Raw genomic sequence first — 25688 nt, 5'->3', positions numbered from 1 at the left:
AAATAAAATAAATAAATTTTGGGGGGGGGAAAGAAACAGATATACCATACAAGCAGTAAGCATAAGAAATTAAGAAATCTGAATGTCTTTATTAATATCAGAGAAAGTAGACTTTAAGACAATGACTACTACCAAAGATAAAGAGAGACATTACATAATAATAAAAGGATTAATTTATCAGGAAGACAGAACAATCATGATTGTAGAAGTGCCCAACAACATAGTTTCAAAATACTTCAAGCAAAAACTAAGAGAACTAAAGTTAGAAATAGACAAATCTATACTCATAGTTGGAGATTTTAACACTTTTTCCTAGTAATTGATAAAATAAATAGAACAAGAAATTCAGTAAAAACATAAAAGATCTAGACCAGGGGTCAACAAACTTTATCTGTAAAGAGTAATACAGCAAGTATTTTTTGTTCTATGGGCCATAGAATGTACAGCTATAGACAAATAAATAAATGAATGAGCATGGCTCTATTCCAGTAAAACTTTATATACAGAAACAGGCAGCAGTCTAGATTGGGCCTGTTGAACACTTATAGACAGTGTGCCACCTGTACTTTACCCTGGAACTCCAGTTACACGTATTTTAAGTGTATATTTAAATAATTTCTGTTGGTCTATCATCAAGATCACTGACTCTTCCATAAGTTCAAATTTGCGGTTAAAACCATCTAGGGAGGGGCGCCTGGATGGCTCAGTCGTTAAGTGTCTGCCTTCAGCTCAGGTCATGGTCCCAGGGTCCTGGGATTGAGCCCTGCATCAGGCTCCCTGCTCAGCGGGGAGCCTGCTTCTCCCTCTCCCACTCCCCCTGCTTGTGTTCCCTCTCTCGCCTTGTCTCTCTCTGTCAAATAAATGAATAAAATCTTCAAAAAAAAAACACACAAAAAAAATCTAGGGAATTTCTTATTTCAGATTTTCTTCAGTTCTAGATTTGCATTTGGTTCTTTTTATAATTTTAATTTCTCTGTTGACATTTCTTATTAGTGCAGTCATTGCAGTTAACTTTTCCTTTACATTCTTGATCATACTTACAATAACTGCTTTAAAATCCTTGTGTACTAATTCCAAAATCTGAGTTATTTCAAGGTTGATCTCCTTTGATTGTATTTTCACATTTTCCTGTTTCATTATATGTGTAGTACAGTGCTTCTCAAATTTTTTGTCTTAGGATTCCCTCTCAAGATTGAGCGCTCTCAAAGAGCTTTTGTTTATGTGGGTCATATCTATTAATACTGACTGTATTAGAAATTCAAACTGAGAAAAATTTTAAATATTTTTAAATATTTATTTACTTGAAAATAATAAAACTATTTTTCTTAATATAAATATCATTTTGATGAAAATAACTTCTCTAAAAGAAAAATGATTTTAATGGGAATAGTTGCATTGCTTTACATTTTTGGCTTCATAGTTAGCTTAATAGAAAATTACTAGATTCCTTGAAGCGGGGGAAATCAGAGGGGTAGACGAACCATGAGAGACGATGGACTCTGAAAAACAAACAGGGTTCTAGAGGGGAGGGGGGTGGGAGGATGGGTTAGCCTGGTGGTGGGTATTGAGGAGGGCACATTCTGCATGGAGCACTGGGTGTTATGCACAAACAATGAATCATGGAACACTTCATCTAAAACTAATGATGTAATGTATGGGGATTAACATAAGAATAAAAAAAAGAAATAAAAAAAAGAAAATTACTGGATTCTTATTTCTGTTTCCACTGTTTTCTTGTATCAGTTTGATTAAAATACATGAAGAAAATCTACCATCACACATATATATAGTTGGGAAGAAAGTATTTTAATAGCCTCTTCAGAAAATTGTGGATATCTTTCTTTTACTTTTACATTATACCAAAATTTGACAAGTAGTAATCTTTTTTTTTTTTTAAGATTTATTTATTTATTTGAGACAGAGAGACAGAGCAAGCAGGAGGAGGGGCAGAGGGAGAGGGAAACAAGCAGACTACCCGCTGAGCGGGGAGCCCAGTGCGGGGCTTGATCCCAGGACCCTGAGATCATGACCTGAGCCAAAGTCAAGAGTCGAATGCGCAACTGACTGATCCACCCAGATGCCCCAACAAGTAGTAATTTCTTAAAGGTTATTTACAGTGTGGAATGTGAAACCATATCATTGACCTTTTCATACTTTTATATTAAAATCCATTGGTCTACATTGCAGTTTGAATGGATCTTTTACCATCTTGTACATCATGCATTGTTCATTTAGAAAATAAAGACATACTTTGTTTTATTGTGCTTCCCTTACACTTCACATACATTCTGATGTTTTGTTTTGTTTTGTTTTTTTATAAATTAATGGTTTTGGGCAGCCCTGCATTGAGCAAGTCTATTAGTGCTATTTTTTCAATAGCATTTGCTCACTTCGTGTCTCTGTATCACATCTTGGTAATTCTTACAATAGTTTCAAGTTTTGCATTATTATTATTATATTTGTTATAGTGATCTGTGATCAGAGATCTTTGATGTTACTATTACAATTGTTTTGGGGCACTATGAACCTCACCCATATAAGGCAATTAATTTAATCAATGAATGTTGTATGTGTTCTGTTTCACTGACTGGCTGTTCCCCAATCTATCTCCCTCTCCTCAAGTCTCCCTATTTTCTGAGACACAACAATATTGAAATCAGGCCAATTAATAAACCCTCAATGGCTTCTTGAGTGTTCAAGTGAAAGGAAAAATTGCACATCTCTCACTTTAAATCGAAAGCTAGAAGTGATTAAGCTGCGTGAAGAAGGCATGTTGAAAGCTGAGACAGGGCATAAGCTAGGCCTTTTGTGTCCAACAGTTAGACAAGTTTTGAATGCAGAGAAGTTCCTAGGAAAGTAAAAGAGCTACTTCAGTAAACAGATGAATAAGAAAGTGAAACAGCCTTACTGCTGATATGGAGAAAGTTTCAGTGGTCTGGATAGAAGATCAAACCAGCCACAACATTCCTTTAAGCCGTTTACTCCAGAGCAATTCTCTTCAGAGCAAATCCCTTCAATTTTGTGAAGCCTGAGAGGAAGAATCATCAGAAGAAAAGTTTGAAGCCAGCAGAGGTTGGTTTATGAAGTTTAAGGAAGGAAGCTGTCTCACAAGGTGAAGAAGCGAGTACTGATGTAGAAGCTGCAGCAGGTTATCTAGAAGATCTAGCTAAAATAATTAGTGAGTGGCTACACTAAACAGATTTTCAAAATAGACAAAACTGTCTTTTATTGAAAGAAGATGCCATTTAGGACTTCCATAGCTAGAGAGGAAAAATCCATGCCCGGCTTTAAAGCTTGTTAGGGGCTGATGCAGATAGTGACTTTAAGTTGAAGCCAGTGCTCATTTACCACTCTGAAAATCCTAGGGCCCTTAAAAATTATGCAAAATCTATTCTTCCTGTGCTCTAGAAATGGAACAAGAAAGCCTGGATGACAGCACGTATGTTTACAATATGGTTTACTGAATATTTTAAGCCTAATGTGGAGACCTCAGAAAAAAATGATTTCTTTCAAAATATTATTGTTCATCAACAATGCACCTGGTCACCCAAGAGTTCTGATGGAGATGTATAAGATGAATGTTGTTTTCATGTGTGCTAACACAAGCATCCATTCTGTAGCCCATGGATCAAGGAGTCAATATTTGACTTTCAAGTCTTATTGTTTAAAAAATATATTCTATAAGGTTCTAAGTGCCATAGGTAGTGATTCTTCTGATGGATCTGGGGAAAGTAAATTGAAAGCCTTCCAGAAAGGATTCACCATTCTAGATGCCATTAAGAACATTCATGATTCATGGAAGAGGTGAAAATACCAACATTAATAGGATTTTGGAGGAAGTGGATTCCAACCCTCATGGAGGACTTTTGCGGGGTTCAAGACTTGAGTAGAGGAAGTAACTGCAGATGTGGTGGAAATAGCAAGAGAACTAGAATTAGAAGTGGAGCCTGAAAATGGGACTGAATTGTGACAATCTCATGATAGAACTTTAATGGATGAGGAGTTGCTTCTTATGGGTGAGCCAAGGTGATTTCTTGAGATGGAAACTGCTCTTGGTGAAGATGCTGTGAAGATTGTTGACAACAGAGGATTTAGAATATGACATAGAGTTAGTGATAACGAATTTTGATAGAAGTTGTACTGTGGATAAAATCAGAAAGCATCACATGCTATAGAGAAATTACAGAGAAAAATGTGACAAACTGTGCTGTTTCTTATTTTAAGAAATAAGACACCCCAGCCTTCAGCAACCACCACCCTGATCAGTCAGCAGCCATCAACATGAAGCAAGACCCTCCACTAGCAATAAGATTATAACTTGTGAAAAGCTCACATGATGGTTAGCATTTTTTAGCAATAAAGTACTTTTAAATTAAGGTATGTACATTATTTTGTTAGACATAGTGTTATGGCGCACTTAATAGACTACAGTATAGGGTGAACATGCACTGGGAAACCGAAAAATTAATTTGACATGCTTTACTGTGATATTTGCTTGATTATGGTGGTCTAGAACTGAACCCACAGTATTCCCAAAGTATGCTGTAAAGGTTAACTGAGTTTTGCAGATCTCCCAAATGTTGACATATGTTATCAGTATCAAAAAGTCAGGTTCATTAATATCACCACTGATCTCATTAGAAGAGTCTTTAAACCTCATGCTATGGATATAAGTTTTTTAGAATTCTGATTATCACTTAAAAGCTCAAATTTTGTCATTGGCAACAAAAACTTTTAAGTTGTTTTCTCAGAATTGATAAGCTCATTTCATTCATTTTCAATAAAATGTCTGCTAAAAAACATCAAATATCTGCCACTTGTTCTTTGAAGTAAAAATGTTGGTCCATAAAAAAAGTGGCTGGTTCAGCTTGTAACTCAAACCATCACCCAAATGGTTTTCCTCAAGACAGTTGTTGTGCTTTGATACACAGTGGAAGTACCTTGTGTACTTCACAGTTTATAATACAGAATACTAAAAAATGTGTACTCAAAGGTCAAGGTTTAATAAAACTAATAATTTGTACTGCATCAAGAACAATCTTAAGTGAAACCAGCTTTTTATTTTTCAGGTTTTTTTTAAACTGAGTATGTGGCCTTGAAGAATGCTGTGACAACTAGTTCAGTTTGGTGGGGCTGTCTGGACTAATGCAGACAGTAGTTTTACCCACTATTGTTTTTCTGCATCATCAGTGCAAAGGTCAATACAGTTTTTCCAGGATAAATAATGAGATTCAAAAAAGTTATTTAACCCTGAGTACTTATTTGAGCACCATTCTTTTTGCCAAGCATTCACATAAAGGAATTCTTAAATGATTAGTTGGTATTGATTCTGGACAAATACAACTAAAACACAAAACAAAGCTGCAACTCCAAACTGTCTTCTCTGTTAATATTAGCCGGGCAGCTGAGAAGCCACCTTGCACATCTCTAATGCAGGGGTCCCCAGGGTTTTAAGCAGGGTACGTTTTTCAAATTGGTGGTTCTCTCTCTGGAATTGTTTTCTTCCTTTCCAGCTAACGTGGCAGCCACAAATTTGTTTGTGTGTTTCCTGAACTAGTAAGACTGCAGTTTCTATCCAAAGCGACTGCTTTCTGATTGGCTTTTATCCCCTGTGGGAAATCTGCAAATGCCCCAAGGGAGAAAGTAGTGGTATGAGTTAGACTCATCTTGTGCTTCCCTCCCCTACAGAAGTCGGCCTTCTTAAATGCTGCCTGTCTTGGTTGATCTCCAGAGTATTTAAGTAGTTGCTGTCTATATTTTAACAAGGTTTTGTAGTTTTTCTCTGCAGGAGGGTTTAGTCTGATATAAGCAGTTCCCTCAGGACCACGTGCAGGAGTCCTAAGGCCCAGAGTCAAATGCATTACTTCATATGTGCTCTGATGAGTACAGAATTAGATTATTATCTTCCTAAATAATATTTTAATTAATGCTACTTAATATTGCATTAGGTTTTTGGCAGGCATATCCCACTGTTGGCATGTATTACACTTGTGGACATCCAAACTCTCAGTTTTCTCCTTCACCCATATATTATTGTCTGTTAAACCCATGTCTCCATTGTCTAATAATTGTTCTTTGTGTTTAAAGCTGAACACTGTCGTTATTAAATTTGGGTTTTTGTTCTCCACCATTGAAGCCTCATGAATCTTTTAAAGCTTGATTTCTATTCACATTCCTCTCAACTTTACATTCTTTGAAGATCCTGTGTTCTATTTTGTTGCCATTCGGTAATAGCTATGAGAAGCATCACTGTGGTTCTCTCTGATGAAAACAGTAAGAAGTTCCCTATTCAAGTAAGGGGACCACAAAGGCAAATTTTGTTATCCTTACAAAACACTTTTATTACCGATTGTTTAAGAAAATGGGAAAATATATAATACCCAAAAGATGCCATGAATTTAGTTATACTTTTAAATATATTTTTATCATTCATAGCAGTTTACACATGCATATGGCAGACGATTGAACATACATAGAGAGAACAATTCCTGGTGTGTTTATGGATTCATGTTCCCTGCAAGAATTCCAAATTTTTTATTTGGAAATAATTTCAAACTTAATAAAAAGTTCAAAATTAAAAATAGTACAGTGTCTGTGTATACACATATACACACAGGTTTTTTTTTCCTGAACATATGACAGTAACATCATGACCCCTAAATACTTTAGTGTGTATTTCGCTTATTTATTTATTTGAGAGAGCAGGCACAAGTATGGGGAGAGGGAGAGGGAGAATCTCAAGCAGACTCTCTGCTGAGCATGGAGCCCAACATGGGGCTCAATCTCATAACACATGAGATCATGACCTGAGCTGAAATCATGAATCAGACGCTTAACCGACTGAGCCACCCAGGTGCCCCTTTTAGTGTGTATTTTCTAAGAACAGAAATATTCTCTTACACAACCAAAGTACACTTACATCCTCTGTTTGGATTTTGTCAATTTAAATTCTAATTTGTCTTCCATATTCTAATGGGATATGCCAGTTTTATCATTTAGTTTCATAATGCTCATTATAGTATTGTCCCATCTCCATACAGAATCCAGTTTAGGGTCAGGTATTGCATTTAGTTGTCATAGCTCTTTAACCTTTAGTCTCGTGGTTGTAGTAAGGAGTAACTCTCACTTCTTATTTAGCCTCAGTCTTAGGCCTTCTGTACCCTTCTTAGTGTTCTACTCCTATTCCCCACCCCCCTAGCTGTAGTAGCCAAACTGCTTTTTGTCTCTTCATGGGAGGTACTGGTTGACAGTTTGGTCTTGAGAAAACTCAGATGGAAGATAAAGGTTGGAGATACGTTAAAACTAGGAGAGACGTTTTTAAAGAAAATAAATTATGTATCATTCTATTCATTTGCCAGATTTAGTCTGCAAATTTGGCACTAGGTTTTCTAGAAGCCAGTTCATATTGGGAAACAAGATCAGTGTCCTGATTTATAGTGTCCCTAAGGTAAAAACAAACTAATTGCACATGGGAAGCATAATTTGGCCTGATAGCAAGATCAGAGAGAGAGAGATTTATCCCTTGAGCCCTTACAAAGAGGACCCTATTGATTAACATCCTCAACAATGTCTTTACTATAAATAGGACAGTGGTTTCATAAGGATGTTGTTTTTTTTTTATAATGTCCTTCAATGTCAGCCAATTGCCTAATATTTAAGTGCATTTCCATAAGGGCCCAAAATTATTTGGTTTGGGGCTTGCTGCTCTGACTTTTCCAGGATAAAATTTCATAGTAGTGACTTAGTTGTAGAACCCTTCAGATGAAATCTTGTCAGGAATCCCCATGGATAATAGGAAAAGTGGAGTTGCAGTGGAGGGGTGTAACCTAGAGTGTTGCTAACATAGCTCTTTCCCTTCTCATTTTTCTGAAAGAGTCTCTATGGCCCCTCTGCAGAATGATTAGAGCCCTGAGCACATTTTAAAAACCACTTGTCCAGGAAAAACTGGTAGATTGCATAGCCTCAGTTTTCCACAAATAGATCTTCTGAACTGACTTTTGCTTTTGTCCTCTGTTAGTATATATCAACATTACCTTAAATTGTACCAATTTTAGAAACTCCTTATTTAGTACTATTTCCCTTATTCTCAGTTGCTGATCTTTCCTTCTACTTCATAAGTCAACTTACTGTCCTCTCTATAAAAGCAAAACAATACAACTTAACCTATATACATCAAAGAAAGAGGTGAGCCTTTTCTAATTTAATGCTCATTTCTCTACCTGTGTCCTTGGATCCCATTACTTCCTACCTCCTTTGGGACAGTATTCCATTATTTACCCCTGTGTTCTGGGTTCAGAACCTCTCCCTCCTGCTCCTTTTTTTATAATCTTAAAAAGGAAAATTCTTTGTCTACCCAGCAGCCTCTTTTCTCTACTAGCTACCTCCCTTTTCATCTCTCTTGGTACGCTAAGCTTGAAAAAGTAGCTTACGTTTGCTAAATCCACTTTGCTTCCCATTCTTTCCTATTTATTTAAAAAATTTATATGTATATAAAGAATATATATACAAAAGATATTTTATATATATATGAATATATATAAGGAATATAAAGAATACAGTATACACCTTTGTTTTTACTACCAAATTTAAGAAACAATATTATAATACAGTTGAAAGCCCCTATGTACTTTCTTTAATACACATCCTTCCTTTCCCTCAAAAGTAATCATTACCTAAATTTGATGATGATTTCAATACATTTCACTTTTACTGTATATCTACAGTTCCCTAAACAGTATATTGCTGAACTTTTCAACTTGAGTACCGTGAATGATTTACAAGTGTGCTGAGATGTTGATCCTCTCAGCCTTTGGAACAGGAGACATTATGACTAGACTTGTTCACGTAGCCCAGGGTACCACACACATGCTGCCATTGTTTGTGTGCCATGATATAAAAAAATTAGGAAACACTGATAGGTAACATTGTTTTGTATACATTTTGTTTTGTTTTTGTTTTGTTTTTTTTTGTATACATTTTTTTAACTTTATAGCAACAGCATACTGTATGTGTTCTTTGTTTTTTTTAGTCAATCTTATATTTGTGAGATTCATCCATTTTAATTCAGGTAGCAGTTTTTCATTTGTGTTTCATTAATGTATGGTATCCTATTATAGAAATATGTCACACGTCACCCATTTTCCTAATACTGGATGCTTTATTTAGGTAGTCTATAATTCCTGCTGTTACAAATAATGTTACTGGAAGGGGCGCCTGGGTGGCCCAGTCGTTAAGCATCTGCCTTCGGCTCAGGTCATGATCCCAGGGTCCTGGGATCGAGCCCCGCATCGGGCTCCCTGCTCCGCGGGAAGCCTGCTTCTCCCTCTCCCACTCCCCCTGCTTGTGTTCCCTCTCTCTCTGTCTCTCTCTCTGTCAAATAAATAAATAAAATCTTAAAAAAAAAAAAAAAAGAAAGAAACAAATAATGTTACTGGAAGATTCTTACATCTCCTTGTATGTTAGTGTTTCCCTAGGGAAGTATGCCTGAGAGAGAAACTGCTCAATTATAGGAAATGTTCAGCTTTCCAGATGTTGATGAAGGGTCAACCAAAGTAGCTATACTTATGAGCAGTTTATAAAACTTACCTTTATTCCCATCCCCTTTGAACTTTGGTATTTTTGGTTTTTTAAAGTTTTGCCATTCTGGAGATAGATGGTAGTTCTGGAGATAGCAGTGATGGTTGCATGACAAGGTGAATATACTTAATGCCACAGAACTGCACTTAACAGTGGTTAAAATGGTAAATTTTATGTAATGTATATTTGCCACAGCTTTTTAAAAAAAGCTGTACTAGTCTGATGGGCATGAAATCTCACTGTTTTTTGTTTTATCTGTTTTATTTGTTATTAGGCATCTTTATATTCTAAATGGGTTTTGTTTGTTTTATTTTTTTTTAATATTTTATTTATTTGTCAGAGCGCAAACACACGTGCACAAGCAGGGGGAGTGGCAGGCAGAGGAAGAAGCAGGCTCCCCACTGAGCAGGGAGCCCGATCCCAGGACCCTGGGATCATGACCTGAGCTGAAGGCAGATGCTTAACCGACTGAGCCACCCAGGCGTCCTAAATGTCTGTTAATGATTTTTTCCCCCTGAATTTCCTGTTCATATCTTTTTGCCCATTTTTCTGTTGAATTTTTTTTTTCTTACTGGTTCTTGGAAGTTTTTTTTTTTTTTTTTTTTTTTAAGATTTTATTTATTTATTTGACAGAGAGAGACACAGAGAGAGAGGGAACACAAGCAGGGGGAGTGAGAGAGAGAGAGAAGCAGGCTTCCCGCGGAGCAGGGAGCCCAATGCGGGGCTCGATCCCAGGACCCTGGGATCATGACCTGAGCCGAAGGCAGACGCTTAACGACTGAGCCACCCAGGTGCCCCGGGTTCTTGGAAGTTTTTAATTAAACGTTTTAGTTACTAATCTTTTGTTGATTATGTGTGTTGCATAAATTTTCTCTCAGTTTTTAGCCAGCTTTTCCTTTTTTAAAAAATTATGTCTTTTGATAAACAGAGCTTTTAATTTTAATGTGGTTGAACTTATTTTTTTCCTTTATAGTATCTACAGTCTGTTTTAGGAATCTTTCCTAAGACAGGGTCATAACGATATTCACCTGTATTTTTTTATTAAAGTTTTATTTTTCAAGATTTTATTTTTGAGAGAGATAGTGAGCATGAGTGGGGCGGGTGGTGGGGGGCACAGAGGGAGAAGCAGATTCCCTGCTGAGCAGGGAGTCTGATGCAGGACTCAATCCCAGGACCCTGGGATCATGACCTGAGCCAAAGGCAGACCCTTAACTGACTGAACCACCTAGGCGCCACTTTTTTCCCTATAACTTGTAAAGTTTGCTTTGCACATTTTGGTTTTTAATCTACTTGATTTGGTTTTTATGTTTGATGTGAAGTAGATACTCAGTTTTATCCTCCTATAACTAATCTTTGATTACACATTCTCTTTCTCCTCCACTGGTCTCTAGAGTCACCTCGTACATGTTTATATACATGCACAGGTCTATTGCTGGGCTCTCTGCCTATCAGTCAGTTGTTTGTCGTTGTATCAGTACTACACCTAAAGCTGTAGTAATAATATTACCTAGTTGGGCAATTCCTCTCTCCTCTGTTCTTCAGAACTGTTTAGCTATTCTTGGCTCTCTGCCTTTCTCTTGCAGTTTTAGAATTAGTTTGTCAAACTCCACAGTTGAAGTTTTGATTGGAAATGTAAGTTTGTCTTATCCAAATTTGGTGTGATTTTTGAAAGTGTGTAGTTGATGAAATTCAGAGAGCCCAAATCTCTATTTTATTTTTTTAAAAGAGAAAATTAATAACTAGTTCCCAATCCACCCAAAAACCTTAAATAATAAAAATACACCAAGATTTTCAACATAATATAAAATATTTAAAATCAATTACTTAGTTGTTTCGCACTTACTATAAACTCATTAGTATGTTTCTGGACAGAATTCAGTGATACTGGACAGTGTCAGATATTTCTTCTGTGCTACTCCAAACATGTACGAATTGTAATGTGAATAAATAATGAAAAAATATGCTAAAGATACATGATGAAGGCAAATAATTCTTACCTAATAACCAAGGTCATTTAAAAATGATAATTTACTGATTGAGGACTTGCCTGGGTGAGATTTGGTAGTGCAAATTGGGAGAGTTAAGTGGTGAGTCAGGGTGTGCGGGAAGGAGTTGGTAAAGGGGCTCACATTCAGATGCTGAGAGGTGATGGGCTGTTTTCTCTTCATGGCTCCTGAGACTCCAGAAATAGATGCTCTGAATCATTGTCCAAAGACTGCAGTTAAGCAACAAGATGAAAAAAATCTCAAAATAGCTACCTCCTTGTGTTCTCGTTACTTGTAGTTATACAGTGTGAGCATGAGATATGATCCTGTCAGTTAAATAGCTGAGACACAACTGCTGAGTGGACACAGCAGTCTCTCTGAGATTCATAAGCACTTTAAATGTGCACTCATGCAAATTCATTATAGTTTTTAAAAAAAAATTATTTGATTAGTGACTTCTGGATTTGAAAAGTACAAGTTGTAGTAAATACTCAGAAGCAAAAATTCCTCCAAGTGAGGAACTGTGGATGCATAGATTAATTTGGGGAGAGTTGATATCTTTGCAATATTTAGTCTTCTATACAACATGATTTTATTTCTTCCATTTATTTAGGTAGTTTTATAATTTCTTTATAAATGTAGATAGATAAATAGGAATGCAATTTATGTTTATATATTGCTTTTATTAATTTATCTGTAGATTCTTGGGTGTTGTACATACATAGTCATGTCTTCTGGGAATAATGAAATTTTGTTTCATCCTTTTGTTTAATTTTTTTTTCTTACTATGTCAGCTGTGCCTCCCTGGACGTTGTTAATGGAAGTGGTGATGATAAACATCCTGTCCCTTATTTTCCAGTAATTTCTAATAGGTTTCACCACTAGGTATGATGTTTGCTATCTCTTTTTAGTAGATATCTTTTATGAGATTAAAGAAGTTTTCTATAATAGTGTCATATAACAGTTGCTTGGTTGTGTAACTTAACTTTCACTTCTGTGTACCACAGTTTCTTCAGCTATATCATGGTGATAATGAATGTCTCTACCTCATGGGAAATTGTGAAGATAGAATAAGTATATGTAAAACACTTAAAACCATACCTGGCGTATAGTATAAGTACTGTGTGTTAGCTATTTTTACAGTTACAAATCCTTGTTTGCTGAGAGATTTTTTTGTTCTGAAATCATGAACAGGTATCGCAGTCTTACTCTATAACTCATATTTGACAGTCTCATTGGATTTTTTTAGGACATTAATTAGTATTTGTTGAGCTCGGTGGAGTGACGTGTTTATGCTATGACTAGAATTTAATTCGAATGACTTTGTAAGCCTTGGCATATATAATGGTAGTTCCCGTTTTACATTTTTCTCTGGATTGCCTTTTAGAAGCTCTGTTTGTGACTTAACCTTCCTGTGCATCCAAACATAAGCATACTGCAATGATTAAAGAATCTGTTACCTACTGCCAGGGAAATGTCTTTTTACACTTAGTGCAACTTCTCAGTGGAAGTAGATTACTTTGTCTATATTTTGGTATTTTACTAACAGATCAGTGGTCTGTTTATAACTCTGAGAGTAGATGAATAGTTACTAGGTGAACAAGCAGTTTGGGGGAATTTACCAATACAAGAAATTTTGTGTTGGGGGTTCTCTTTTGAAAATTCTCTAATGTTGAAAAGTCTGTGTAGGAACAAACTTGATAGAGTTATTTGTATACAGCTGGGACTGACTTTATGGACTGCTTTTCTGACTTGCTAAAAAGCTAAAGATTGACAAGCTCTTTCATATTGCATTATCCAGCTTGGCTTTTAACTCCAGGAGAACTGTGTTCACAAATTGATGCTCTATTCCTTTGGGGTTGGTATAGAAGCATTAAATTGTACTAAAATATTCATATGTGAGTGCATTTAGCTGAAAGCAATTGATGTTCTATTCCTAAGAGGGCCGAGAGAACTGCTGTATGGACCTGCAGTCCAGAAAACACCCTAAGCATGCTTCTTAAAGGTAATTATGTGGCCTGGATGATCAGAGTCCTGACGATGAAGTTTAAAATGACAAAGGAGAAGTTGTAGAATTTATAAACTGAGGTTAGGTAGTATAAATTGTTCAGTTGTGCAGTAAAAATCTTTTTGCTAAAAATTAGTTCTGATTGTATCTTTGCATTCAAATTGTAGCTTTGATTTCTTAGCTAATTTTTATTAGACTGGTTTCTTTAAACATTTATTCCAGAGGACCAGTATCAGTGAAGTTTTTTATTCATTTCCATTTTATATATAAGGTTGAAATTTTTAAGTTTTGGAGAGTCTTGAATTCTTTTTTCATATATAGCTGTTTAAAAGCATGCCACTGTTATGATAAGTTGACATGTCGTATAGGCAGTCCATCTAATTTCACAGCTGGCATGAAAGTCGATGAGCGTAGACAACAGATCTTTGTCTTAGCTATCTTTATGTGGTAACTGGAAAGGAATAAAACTACTCTAAATTTCTATTCTTATTCTAATTGTATTTTTGGTTCTTTCACATAAATGCTAATTTATTGTCTCATAAATAGCTTCAGATGTGATAAACATGCACATGAATGTCAGAGAACATGAGACACTGTGATAGAAGGAAATGTTTATTTAATGGATAATTGATCATTTAGCCTATGTACTTCAGTCTTTTTTTCACTTTAGGGCCAAAGATATGAAAACTTAAAATCTTGTACAAAAGAATATTTGAAAAACTTAGTCTAATTATTTTTATATATATAATTAATATATAATGTTATATATTAATATTAACTAAATTTAGTCTGAAAAGGAATTTGGAAAGTGGTATAGTGTTTGGGACAAAAGCGTGTATTCCATTTTCTTGAAGTGAGATTACTTAGAGGGTCTCTAGTTAGGTTGGGTGAATAGTAAATTTATTATTTTCTTATAGGCACTTTCCTTTTCCACATTACTAGCACCACTAAAATTCTTATAACTTTAGAAAGTACTAAAAGGAGTCTTTGTGTAACTTGGACTGAACTTCACAACTCTGGTCGCCTTTTTTTTTTTTAAGTAAACTTTACTTTTGAGAACAGTTTTGGCTTTACAGAAAATTTGCAAAGATACTCCAGAGAATTTCCATAAATCCTGTACTTGGTTTCCCCTATTTTTGTTGATATATTTTTTTAATGTTATATGAACTGTTTATTTTTGATAATTGTCAAAACCACAAAATTCTAGAACTTAAGTTTTTTGAAGGTGGAGAATTGTGTGAAGGCTCTGTCAAGGTGATAACTTTCTTTTTAAAGATTTTTTATTTATTTTTTGACAGAGAGATAGAGAGAGAGGGAACACAAGCAGGGGGAGTGGGAGAGGGAGAAGCAGGCTACCCGCTGAGCAGGGAGCCTGGTGCAGGGCTCTATCCCAGAACCTTGGGATCATGACCCAGGCTGAAGGCAGGTGCTTGACGACTGAGCCACCCAGGCGCCCCAAGGTGATAACTTTCTAATGACTTTTTTATTGTGGTAAAATCTAATAAAATTTGCCATTTTAACCATTTTTGAGTGTACAGTTCAGTGGCAGTAATTACATTAACAGTGTTATGCAACCATCACCATCTATGTCCAAAATTTTTCATCACCCCAGGGCGCCTGGGTGGCTCAGTTGGTTAGGTGACTGCCTTCAGCTCGGGTCATGATGCCAGGGTCCTGGGATCGAGTCCCACATCTGGCTCCCCCTGCTCTGCGGGGAGCCTGCTTCTCCGAACTCTGCCTCTTCCTGCCATTCCCCCTGCTTGTGCTCTCTCTCTCTGTCAAATAAATAAATAAAATCTTAAAAAAAAAAAAGACAAAACCAGAATTTTTCATCACCCCAAACTGAAACCCTATACCCATTAAGCAGTAACTCCATTCCCTCCCACCCCAGTCCCTGCTAATCTCTCATCTACTCTGTCTCTGTGGTTTTGCTTCTGCTAGATAATTCATAAAAGTGGAATCATAACAGTATTTGTCCTTTTGTGAGTGTCTTATTTTAGTTATGTTTTCAGATTTCATTTATGTTGTAGCATGCATTAGAACTTCATTCCTTTTTATGATTGAAAAATATTCCATTAATATTCCATGAATATTCCATGTTTATCTATTTATCTGCAGGTGGATACTTGGGGGTTGTTTTGTTTTCACCTTTTGGCTATTGTGAATAATGCTGCCATGAACATTCACATACAAGTATATGTTTGAGTCTGTTTTCAGTTCTTTTGGGTTTATATCTAAGAGTAGGATGGCTGGGTCATATGGTAATTCTGTGTGTAGGTTTTTGAGGAATGGCCAAACTGCTTTCCTCTGGTTACTTTGTAGCTCTCATGAGGTCCTTGGCATAGAAGTTATCTTAAGAATTTTAGAGTAAAGATCAAGAAATGCTATGCAGAAGCAATGCCTAACTCTTCTTAGTAATTTTAGGAAAGAGACAGCTTGGTGAGAGAAAAGAATACTGCTTGGAAGTCAGGTCCTAGTGCCATCTCTATTTTGTGGGGCCTCAATTTTTTCATTGATAAAATAAAGCAATTACATAGGTAATCTCAGAGGTGCCTTACTACAAAATTCTACGTAGGTATATATAATTCTAACTGATTTCGATCAATTAAAAAACCTTGCTGACAAAAAATTTGATAATCAAAGTTTTTATTTGACCTGCTAAAATGCGAAGCTTTGTAAATAGACTGATTCTATATCTAAGTGTTTTGATGGTATATTCCCAAATATTTCAGTGTAAATTAATCATCTGAATAATTTTAGCAAAGTATATAATAATAAACTTGGCTTTCTATTATTCCAAGTATGCTTGAGGAATATTTTCCCACAGTGGAAAATCTGTGAATTAGCATAGAAGTGAACTAGGCAAATGCTGCACATTTAATTGCAAAATAGCTAAATATTAAAAAATTTATTTTATTTTAAATATTTTATTTATTTGAGAGAACACGAGAGCAAGAGAAATTGACAGAATGAGTGAGGGGAGGGGCAGAGGGAGAAGCAGACTCCCTTCAGAGCAGGGAGCCCGATGTGGGACTCGATCCCAGGACCCTGGGATCATGACCTGAGCTGAAGGCAGGCGCTTAACTGACTGAGCCACCCAGGCGCCCCTAAAATTGATGGTACTTTTTTATATATAAATTTAAGTTAGCTGTTCATCTAATCTCATCTTGTGTTAGTGATTTTTCTCTAAAATAAATATATTTATTGCACTTTTATAGACTAGTGGCTTCAGTTAAAAGCATATTACTTTTATGTACTGTCATAATATTGAGTTATTTGTAGTATAGTAGAAAAAGTACTGAATTTATTTTTTTTAAAGCGTTTTTTTTTTTTTAAGATTTTATTTATTTATTTGACAGAGAGCGATACAGCGAGAGAGGGAACACATGCAGAGGGAGTAGGAGAGGGAGAAGCAGGCCTCCCCCTGAGCGGGGAGCCCGATGCGGGGCTCAATCCCAGGACCCTGAGATCATGACCTGAGCCGAAGGCAGATGCTTAACGACTGAGCCACCCAGGCACCCCAAAAGTACTGAATTTAAAACCAAAGGGATTGAGTTAAGAAGCCAGCCTTTTACTAGGTACACTATACATAACCTTGGACAACACACAGCCTGCCTGAAGCTGTGCTTTTTCTTCTATAAAATGGGAGTAATTCCTATCCTATAGAGTTACTGTCATAGTTATGTGAGATAATGTCTGTAAAGTACAGCGTGGTTACCAGAATATCATAGACAATTCATGTAACTGTGATGATTAGTATGCCATCTTGACTCCTGATAAAAACCTGAGCTAGTCCTAGTATAGAAGTATTATCTAATGGCTGGGACGTATGTTCAGCTTTAAATCAAGAGTATGGGTAAAGTCCTCCATTGTAAAACTTAGTTTAGCCATAATCCTGCCTGAGACTTCATAACACAGGCATAGAGCTGTTGGAGAAAAGAGCCACAGATAGTTGTGCTTTGTGTTTTGGGGCCTCCTCCAAAAAGAGAAGAGACTTAACACAATTTGGCAAACAGAGGAAATAGTTTGGCCTTCTAAGTGAGCAACAGGATGAAATATAGCAATACTAGTGCACAGGAGACTTGCAGTAATTAGAAAGTATAGTTTGGTTAATCTACTTCTCAGAGATGTTCATTATTTGCTATGATAAATTACATTTAACTCCTAACCTGGCATTTGTCCTATGTATGTGTGTTGTGTTTTAGCTGTAACAGTTGCTGCTTAAGGTAATGCCTCTGTAGTCTTCTAAAGGAGAAGGTTGAGAAAGCATTTGCCATTTTGGGAAACTGTTGTCCTATCTGAAGCCGTCGTAAGGTTATTGTTTTTGAGTGCATAACATTGGATCTCTGAGCTCTGGAATTACTTAGAGGATGTCTTTTAAAATTTTTATCTTTGAAGAAATGTAGTTTTTTATGTTCCTTCCTCACCTCTATCTAGAAAGGAAGACTGTTGGTAGAAAAGAAATTTTAAACCTGATTTTTAAAGAGATGAAACAATATTGGCTTGGCTTTTCTGCTCGGAAAGCTTCACATTTAACTACTCCACTCATATTCATATTTCATATAAACAAAAAAATGAATGTTTAAATCTTTCTACTTTGTTTAAAGTAAAGCAGATCTAAAGTGGCTGCAGGCAGAATACTGTCCAATTCCAGAAAAACAGTGAATGTATGAGTTTACATCACAAACTCATGTAATTTCAACTTCATATATATATTTGTTTATATATATACACACAGATTTTGTTTTGTTTTTAGAGGGAGAGAGCATGCAAGTCAGGCGGAAGGGCAGAGGGAGAGGGAGAGAGAATCTTAAGCATGGAGTCCAACATGGGGCTTGATCTCAAGACCCAGAGATCATGATCTGAGCCGAAACCAGAGTCACCCAGGCGCCCCATATATATATATATGTTTTATATGACCAATATGGTATGTCTTGGTACCTGAATCTGTGGTATGTATCTCCATATAAGATTGTGTTAGAATCTTGTAAAGAAATTTACCCCAACTTTCTAAGGCAGCCAGCACTGTCTAGAAAGTTGGGCAGAATTTCCAACTTTATTGCTAGTACTATATGCAATAAAGAAACTACTAAGTATCGATGAAAAGAAATTTTCCCAATACATTATCCCAGAAAAATCATATCAGATTAATAACAACTTCCTTGAGGTGGTGGTTGCCACTTTAAAGTGGAATATAGATAATAGTTGGCTGTCTTATGCTTTCTAGTTTAAAGATTTAGTGATCATTTAGTAATAATAATAGCATAAACAATAACATCTAACCTATTTTGAACACTTCACATGCATTGAGTTATTTAATGATCACAACAGTCCTATTAGCTACAGTTTATCGCCATTTTACACATGAGATTGAGATTTTGAGAGGTTAAATAACTTGCCTGAGAACATAGAGGGTATGTGGAACAGTCAGGATCTGAACCCATCTCTCTCTGATCTTATTTATTTGGTTATAATAGTGATTGAATAAATGTAGTGGTTTTGTATACTTGATTATTTTCAGCTTTCTTTTTTTAAGATTTTTATTTATTTGAGAGAGAGCGAGCATGAACAGAGGGGAGGGGCAGAGGGAGAGGGACAAGCAGACTCCCCACTGAGCAGGCAGCCCTATGCAGGGCTTGATGTGGGGCTCAATCCCAGGACCCCGGGATCATGACCTGAGCCAAAGTCAGATGCTTAACCGAGTGAGCCACCTAGGTGCCCCTCGTTTTCAACTTTCTTGAATTGAGATCTTAGCTCACTAATTTTCTATAATCCTTGTTTCCTAATATAAAAATTTTAAAGGTATAAATTTTTTTTGTATTACTTTAGCTGCATCCTACAATTCTGATAAGCTTTGCCTTTTTTTGGTGTTTCATTCCAAGTATTTTTAAATTTCTATTTAAAAAAATTTTTTTTACTCAGATTATTTAGATACTTTTTTTTTTGAAAAGTGTGTTTTTAAGGATAGATTTTTCAGGTCCTTCTAGAGTTTTAAGAAAAATTATAACTTACAAGAGGATAAAATTTGATAGTTTCTTTTCAGAGTATAAATTTACTGTATTAAGCCAGTGGTTTTCATCTGCTTCTGGCTTTCCTGTAATGGTCCACACTACCTAAAATTTGATGGACTTTTGTCATCTATTTGTGACTGTCTTGGCTGCCCTCTTGTTTCATCCTGCTGCTTCTCATGCTGGTCTTCAGCTTTGTTACACTGCGGACTTTCCTTTTTGGTTCTCTCTCAGAGTTTAAAACAACCTATAAATAATCTTGTTCTGAGCCAATACAAGCAAAGCAGACACATGAGACTAATATCATTTTATCTTTAGATCTACTGTCAGACCATGTGCCATAGTAACCTTGTAGAGTTTACAAGAAACCTGTTCTTTAGCTTATTCTAAAATTATCTTGGATCTGTGCTGTCCAGTATGATAACCACTAAGCTACATGTGGCTGTTGAGCACTTGAGATGTAATTAGTCTGAATTGAGATGGCATTATTAAAATTAGCTTTATTTGTTTGTTTTTTTATTTTATTTAGTGTGGCTATTAAGCTTCATTAAGCTTAGTCAGTTAAGCTCCTGGGTGGCTCAGTCAGTTAAGCTTCTGCCTTTGGCTCTGGTCCTGATGTTCTGGGATCAAGCCCCGTGTTGGGTTCCCTGCTTAGTGGGGAATCTACTTCTCCCTCTGCCTCTGCCCTCCACTCATGTGCTCTCTCTCTGGCACTCTCTTTCTCTCAAATGGATAAAATCTTTAAAAAATTTTTAAAAATTAAATATGTGGCTCACGTTATAAATCTTTTTTGGATTTAACAACAGCGTTAGACAAAAATCACAATGTGAGTGTAAGAGACCACTTTCTCCTTAGCTTCTGCACTAAAATCCTCTGGAGAGTAGGACTCAGATAATACCTCTAGGAATTCCAGGTTTCCTGCACAAGGTTTGGGTTAAGCAGGAGTGATGTTCATTCTTTGTGAAGAAAGTAACCAAAACTCAAATCACCTATCAGAGAATACTCTGGCCATGTTGATTCCACAGGCTGGTTAAATTTCTGTAAAAGTATTTAAGATTTCATTCCAGTCATCTTTCTGTTTATCAGACATGCAGGTTTGTCATTTAGTTAGGACAACAAAACCTGCTTTTAAAAGCTTGTTTTGAAAAAATTAAATAAAAGCTTGTTTCGTCTGAAGGACTAAGGGAGCCAGAGCAGATGGGATAAGCTGCAAAAGTGGGTTCCTGTTTGGCAGAGAGAAGAAATGACCTCAGAGGAATGTCATCCCCTGTTCTGCTTCCTGCTTCCAGAGACCTTTCCACTTCTCAGTGGCAGGTACTGAAAGCATTTGCATAAGAGAGCAGAGCTCTGTCATACTTTGATTTTTCCCCCTAGATTGGATTATAGACTTTTTTATTTTTTATTTTTAATATAATTTTATTTTGGTAAGTGACTTGTGTCTAATTATAAAAAAGTAATTCCAAGATTATATCTCCAATAAATCTTTTCCCTCCTAGGATAATCTAAAATATCCACTTTTCTCTTAACACTTTCCCTTTCTTTTTTTAATAGTAATTTCAGTTTTTTAAATTACTATTATGTTATGTTAATCACCATACATATTACATCATTAGTTTTTGATGTAGTGTTCCATGATTCATTGTTTGTGCATAACACCCAGTGCTCCATGCAGTACGTGCCCTCCTCAATACCCACCACCAGGCTAACCCATCCCCCCACCCCCTTCCCCTCTAGAACCCTCAGTTCCTTTCTCAGAGTCCATAGTCTCTCATGGTTTGTCTCCCCCTCCAATTTCCCCCCCTTCATTCTTCCCTTCCTGCTATCTTCTTCTTTTTTTTTTTTTTTAACATATAATGTATTATTTGTTTCAGAGGTACAGGTCTGTGATTCAACAGTCAGGATTATAGACTTTTATTATTTTACCTTAACCTATGCTGTTAGACTGTGAGCTTCTTGAGGACATGGGACAAAGAATCACAGTTGTCTTTATATAGTACCTGTAAGGTATAACAGCAGTATCAACAACAGTAAAATCATAGTTAACTACTGTCTCTCAACTTTTTCCTGTTATGGCATACTTAGAAAATTATTGTGTTTGTACCACAGAGGATTCTGGATGCCCTGTACATACAACTTTTTTGTATGATTTAGGAGAAAAGTACCTCTTTCTCAAGTTACTTTACTGCCATCTGTTGGAAAATTATTGTAATAAAAATGAGTTCTGTAATGACTATGATGTAAGTGACACCTCCCTCCAGAGCTGTTCAGTTAGTAGCTCAGCTGTATGTGGCAGCCTTGAGACCACCCCAGGAGCCTAGTTGGCCAGCCAGTGGGCTGAGAGAATCAATATTTGAGCAAAACTCAAGGCACATGAGTGTCTTGGGAAACTGGATACTATGCTAAGGACTGAAGCCTCATTGTACCCTTTGAAGTAAGGATTCTTATAATCCCAGTTTTTCAGATGAGCAGGCAGAGGCATAGAGAGGATAAATAGCTGGCCTACGGTCCCGTGTCTATCAGGTGGCTGAGCTGGAATTTAAACATAGGCAATGAGACTCTAGAGCCTAGGTTCTTAACCACAGTAATATATTCCTCTTGCAAACTGGATGCAGCAGTTTCCAAGCCCTGTTCCTATTTTCATCTCAGCCCACTGTAAGGTGTTTTAGAGCCCTGCCCCTGAATTCTTTGGATGAGTCTGCAGCTGTCAGTCTTTTTAGGTTTTGACAAAAGAAGAGGGATTTGTGCTTTCTTCTGCTGGTCCTTGTTTCTGTTGAAGTAAGTGCTGTCCCTTCTTTATATTTCAGAATAACCTCTGGTCCTCTTACTGCCCTGGTGGCTTTACTTCTTCCCACCAGTCCCCATTCTTCATTTGCAGAATGACAGCCAAAACTGCTGCCAACTCATGTAGGTTGATCTAATCTCACTTCTAGATTCCTTCCCTTTGTTAAGGCTCCTAGGATTTTATCTTCAGGACTAGCCCTCCTTACTTCTGTGTCTGCTCCTTTCTTTAATCCTACCTCTTTTTGAACCTTTAATTGCTGCCCCCTCCAAAATCACATCTCATTTTCTATCCAAATTATCTTACTTTCTGATTTTAGAAGGTAAGTGCCTCAGGGCAGGGATTGCCTTGTTATGTTGTGAAGCAGTGTCTAAAGTGCTCCATAAATTAGCATCTGTAGAGAGTTTTATACATACTAATTATTATTATTGAAATACAGAAATGCTTTCTGAGCCATAAAGAAGCATCCTAAGATAATAGTCTAATTGCCTGTACATGTTTTTTAAAAAAGAAGAAAAAAGTCTCTCTTCCTGCCTGAGAGAGCTATTAGATCTCAGAACAGATCTCAGATCAGCAGCCCAAATCCCAGGACTCTTTCTGGTTATTGTTTCAATGCTTTTATATTTATTCAGAGAACCATATTTGTAAGACAGTAAAATGAGGTCCTGTTGGTCATGTGAACCCATCTGGATCGCTTACTCTGGCCAGAGGGCAGGAATGGCCCTTTGGTTTGCTTTGGCCCAGTTTCTTTAATTTCCTTAGTGACATTTATGGTTAAAGTAATGGTATTCATTTCTCAGGGGTTTTAAAATACATTTCATTTATATTATATTTATGTAGATGTTTACTGCCAGAATGATCATTTTTTATTAGTATTTTATGATGCAAATGGAGCTTTTAAGACTTGTTGAATTTTAATGTAGACATGTATGTTAGAAGGGCTCATTTACAGAACTATTGATCTTTTCCAATGCTTGCTTTGAGAATGTACTTGGAAGAGTGGTTAGTGAGACAGTTGTCTATCTGGATGTTTGTCTTTCTAAATAACTTGCTTTGAAAATCTTGGCCTGGTTTTCCTGAATGTGATATTTAATAAGTATATTTTTTTGATTAACAATTTAATGATTGTCCTTTTAGGAAAGAAATGCTAGTCAGAATAGTGGAAATGATATTGAAATTATCAGTTGAAGTTACCTGTAAATCTTAAGTAAAAAATAGTGGTGCTTTTTCATAAAAAAGAAGCTGGTTTATCACTCATGGTAGTAGTGGCCATGTCTGATGAGAAGTATAACAGGGTCTTATTGCATTGTCCAAATGTAAATGGTTATAACAGACACATTGCATATGTTTAAGATAGAATCATGGAGCTTGGGATTTTTTTTTTATCCTCACCCATACATTTTACTTCCTATAGCCTAAGACCATGTTTTTAGACCAAATTGCACCTACTTACATTTAGGCTTTTCGTGATAACTATAGAGCAAGTTGAATTGGAAAACAAGCCCACCTCATTTTTAGATGATTGAACTCACTTTGGGGACTAGGTTGTCTCCTTTTCCAGGGTATATAGTGGTATCTTGCTGCTTTAGAAATAGTTGGACACTTTATGCCTTTATTTTTTTATTTTTTTAAAGATTTTATTTATTTGAGACAGAATGAGAGAGAGAGCACATGAGAAGGGGGGAGGGTCAGAGGGAGAAGCAGACTCCCTGCCGAGCAGGGAGCCTGATGCGGGACTCGATCCAGGGACTCCAGGATCATGACCTGAGCCGAAGGCAGTCGCTTAACCAACTGAGCCACCCAGGCGCCCTATGCCTTTATTTTTTAAAAAGATTTTATTTATTTATTTGACAGAGAGCGCACAAGCACGGGGAGCGGCAGGCAGAGAGAGAGGGAGAAGCAGGCTCCCTGCTGAGTGGGGAGCCTGACGTGGGGCTCAATCTCAGGACCCTGGGATCATGACCTGAGCCAAAGGCAGACGCTTAACCGACTGAACCACCAGGGGTGCCCCCACTTTATGCCTTTAAAGATAAAGCCTGGGTATATACCATCCCCTGGCCTGGTCCTGTTGGAAAGAATTATAGGTTTTAAGTTGCTCTTATGAGCCAAGGGATCATCTGTTCTAGTGGTTCTTAGCTCTGGCTGCACATTAGAGTATCCTGGGGAACTTTTTTATGAAGCTCCAATTTTGGGGCTATACCCCCTCTGTTTACAGTTGAGAAACTGAGAGAGGGGGAAATTGACTCGCATACAGCCACACACACTGAGGTGTTATGAAAAATCATAGCATTATTTACTGACATTATCCTCAAATCTTGGTTGAAATGCTCTCACAGACAGGAGTCCATCAAAATCCTAAAGGAGAACACAGGCAGCAACCTCTTTGACCTCAGCCGAAGCAACTTCTTCCTAGAAACATCGCCAAAGGCAAGGGAAGCAAGGGCAAAAATGAACTCTTGGGACTTCATCAAGATAAAAAGCTTTTGCAAAGCAAAGGAAACAGTCAACAAAACCAAAAGACAACCGACAGAATGGGAGAAGATATTTGCAAATGACATATCAGATAAAGGGCTAGTATCCAAAATCTATAAAGAACTCATCAAACTCAACACCCAAAGAACAAAGAATCCAATCAAGAAATGGGCAGAAGACATGAACAGACATTTCTCCAAAGAAGACATCCAAATGGCCAACAGACACATGAAAAAGTGCTCAATATCACTCAGCATCAGGGAAATCCAAATCAAAACCTCAATGAGATACCACCTCACACCAGTCAGAATGGCTAAAATTAACAAGTCAGGAAACGACAGATGTTGGCGGGGATGCGGAGAAAGGGGAACCCTCCTACACTGTTGGTGGGAATGCAAGCTGGTGCAGCCACTCTGGAAAACTGTATGGAGGTTCCTCAAAAAGTTGAAAATAGAGCTACCCTATGATCCAGCAATTGCACTACTGGGTATTTACCCCAAAGACACAAAAGTAGGGATCCGAAGGGGTACGTGCACCCCGATGTTTATAGCAGCAATGTCCACAATAGCCAAACTGTGGAAAGGGCCAAGATGTCCATCGACGGATGAATGGATAAAGAAGATGTGGTATAGATATACAATGGAATATTATGCAGCCATCAAAAGGAATGAGATCTTGCCATTTGCAACAACGTGGATGGAACTGGAGGGTATTATGTTGAGTGAAATAAGTCAAACAGAGAAAGACATGTATCATATGATCTCACTGATACGAGGAATTCTTAATCTCAGGAAACAAACTGAGGGTTGCTGGAGTGGGGGGTGGGGTGGGAGAGATGGGGTGACTGGGTGATAGACACT

The 25688-nt window shown here is 36.9% G+C and overlaps 1 protein-coding gene across 4 annotated transcripts in view; it reads left to right on the top strand.

Annotated features, from left to right (window-relative positions):
- ETFA (electron transfer flavoprotein subunit alpha) overlaps positions 1 to 25688 on the top strand; it is an 87525-nt gene that overhangs the window by 45967 nt on the left and 15870 nt on the right. The window contains exon 10 of one of the 4 annotated variants that reach the window (XM_064570075.1): positions 24693 to 24758. The exons of 2 other annotated variants lie outside the window; for them this stretch is intronic. In XM_064570075.1, the coding sequence (XP_064426145.1) occupies positions 24693 to 24743 (51 nt within the window). In that variant the 3' untranslated portion in view covers positions 24744 to 24758. Of the gene's footprint in view, positions 1 to 12355; positions 13687 to 24692; positions 24759 to 25688 lie in introns of those variants that run through there. One more of the 4 variants, XM_045899612.3, reaches the window with a different exon arrangement.

The sequence above is a fragment of the Mirounga angustirostris genome, unplaced genomic scaffold (genome assembly GCF_029215605.1).
Source record: "Mirounga angustirostris isolate CCGP_5_RB_7025 unplaced genomic scaffold, mMirAng1.0.hap1 SCAF_9, whole genome shotgun sequence".
Taxonomy (NCBI): domain Eukaryota; kingdom Metazoa; phylum Chordata; class Mammalia; order Carnivora; family Phocidae; genus Mirounga; species Mirounga angustirostris.
The sequence above is the reverse complement of the archived record's forward strand: the minus strand, read 5'-3'. Positions and strand labels throughout refer to the sequence as shown.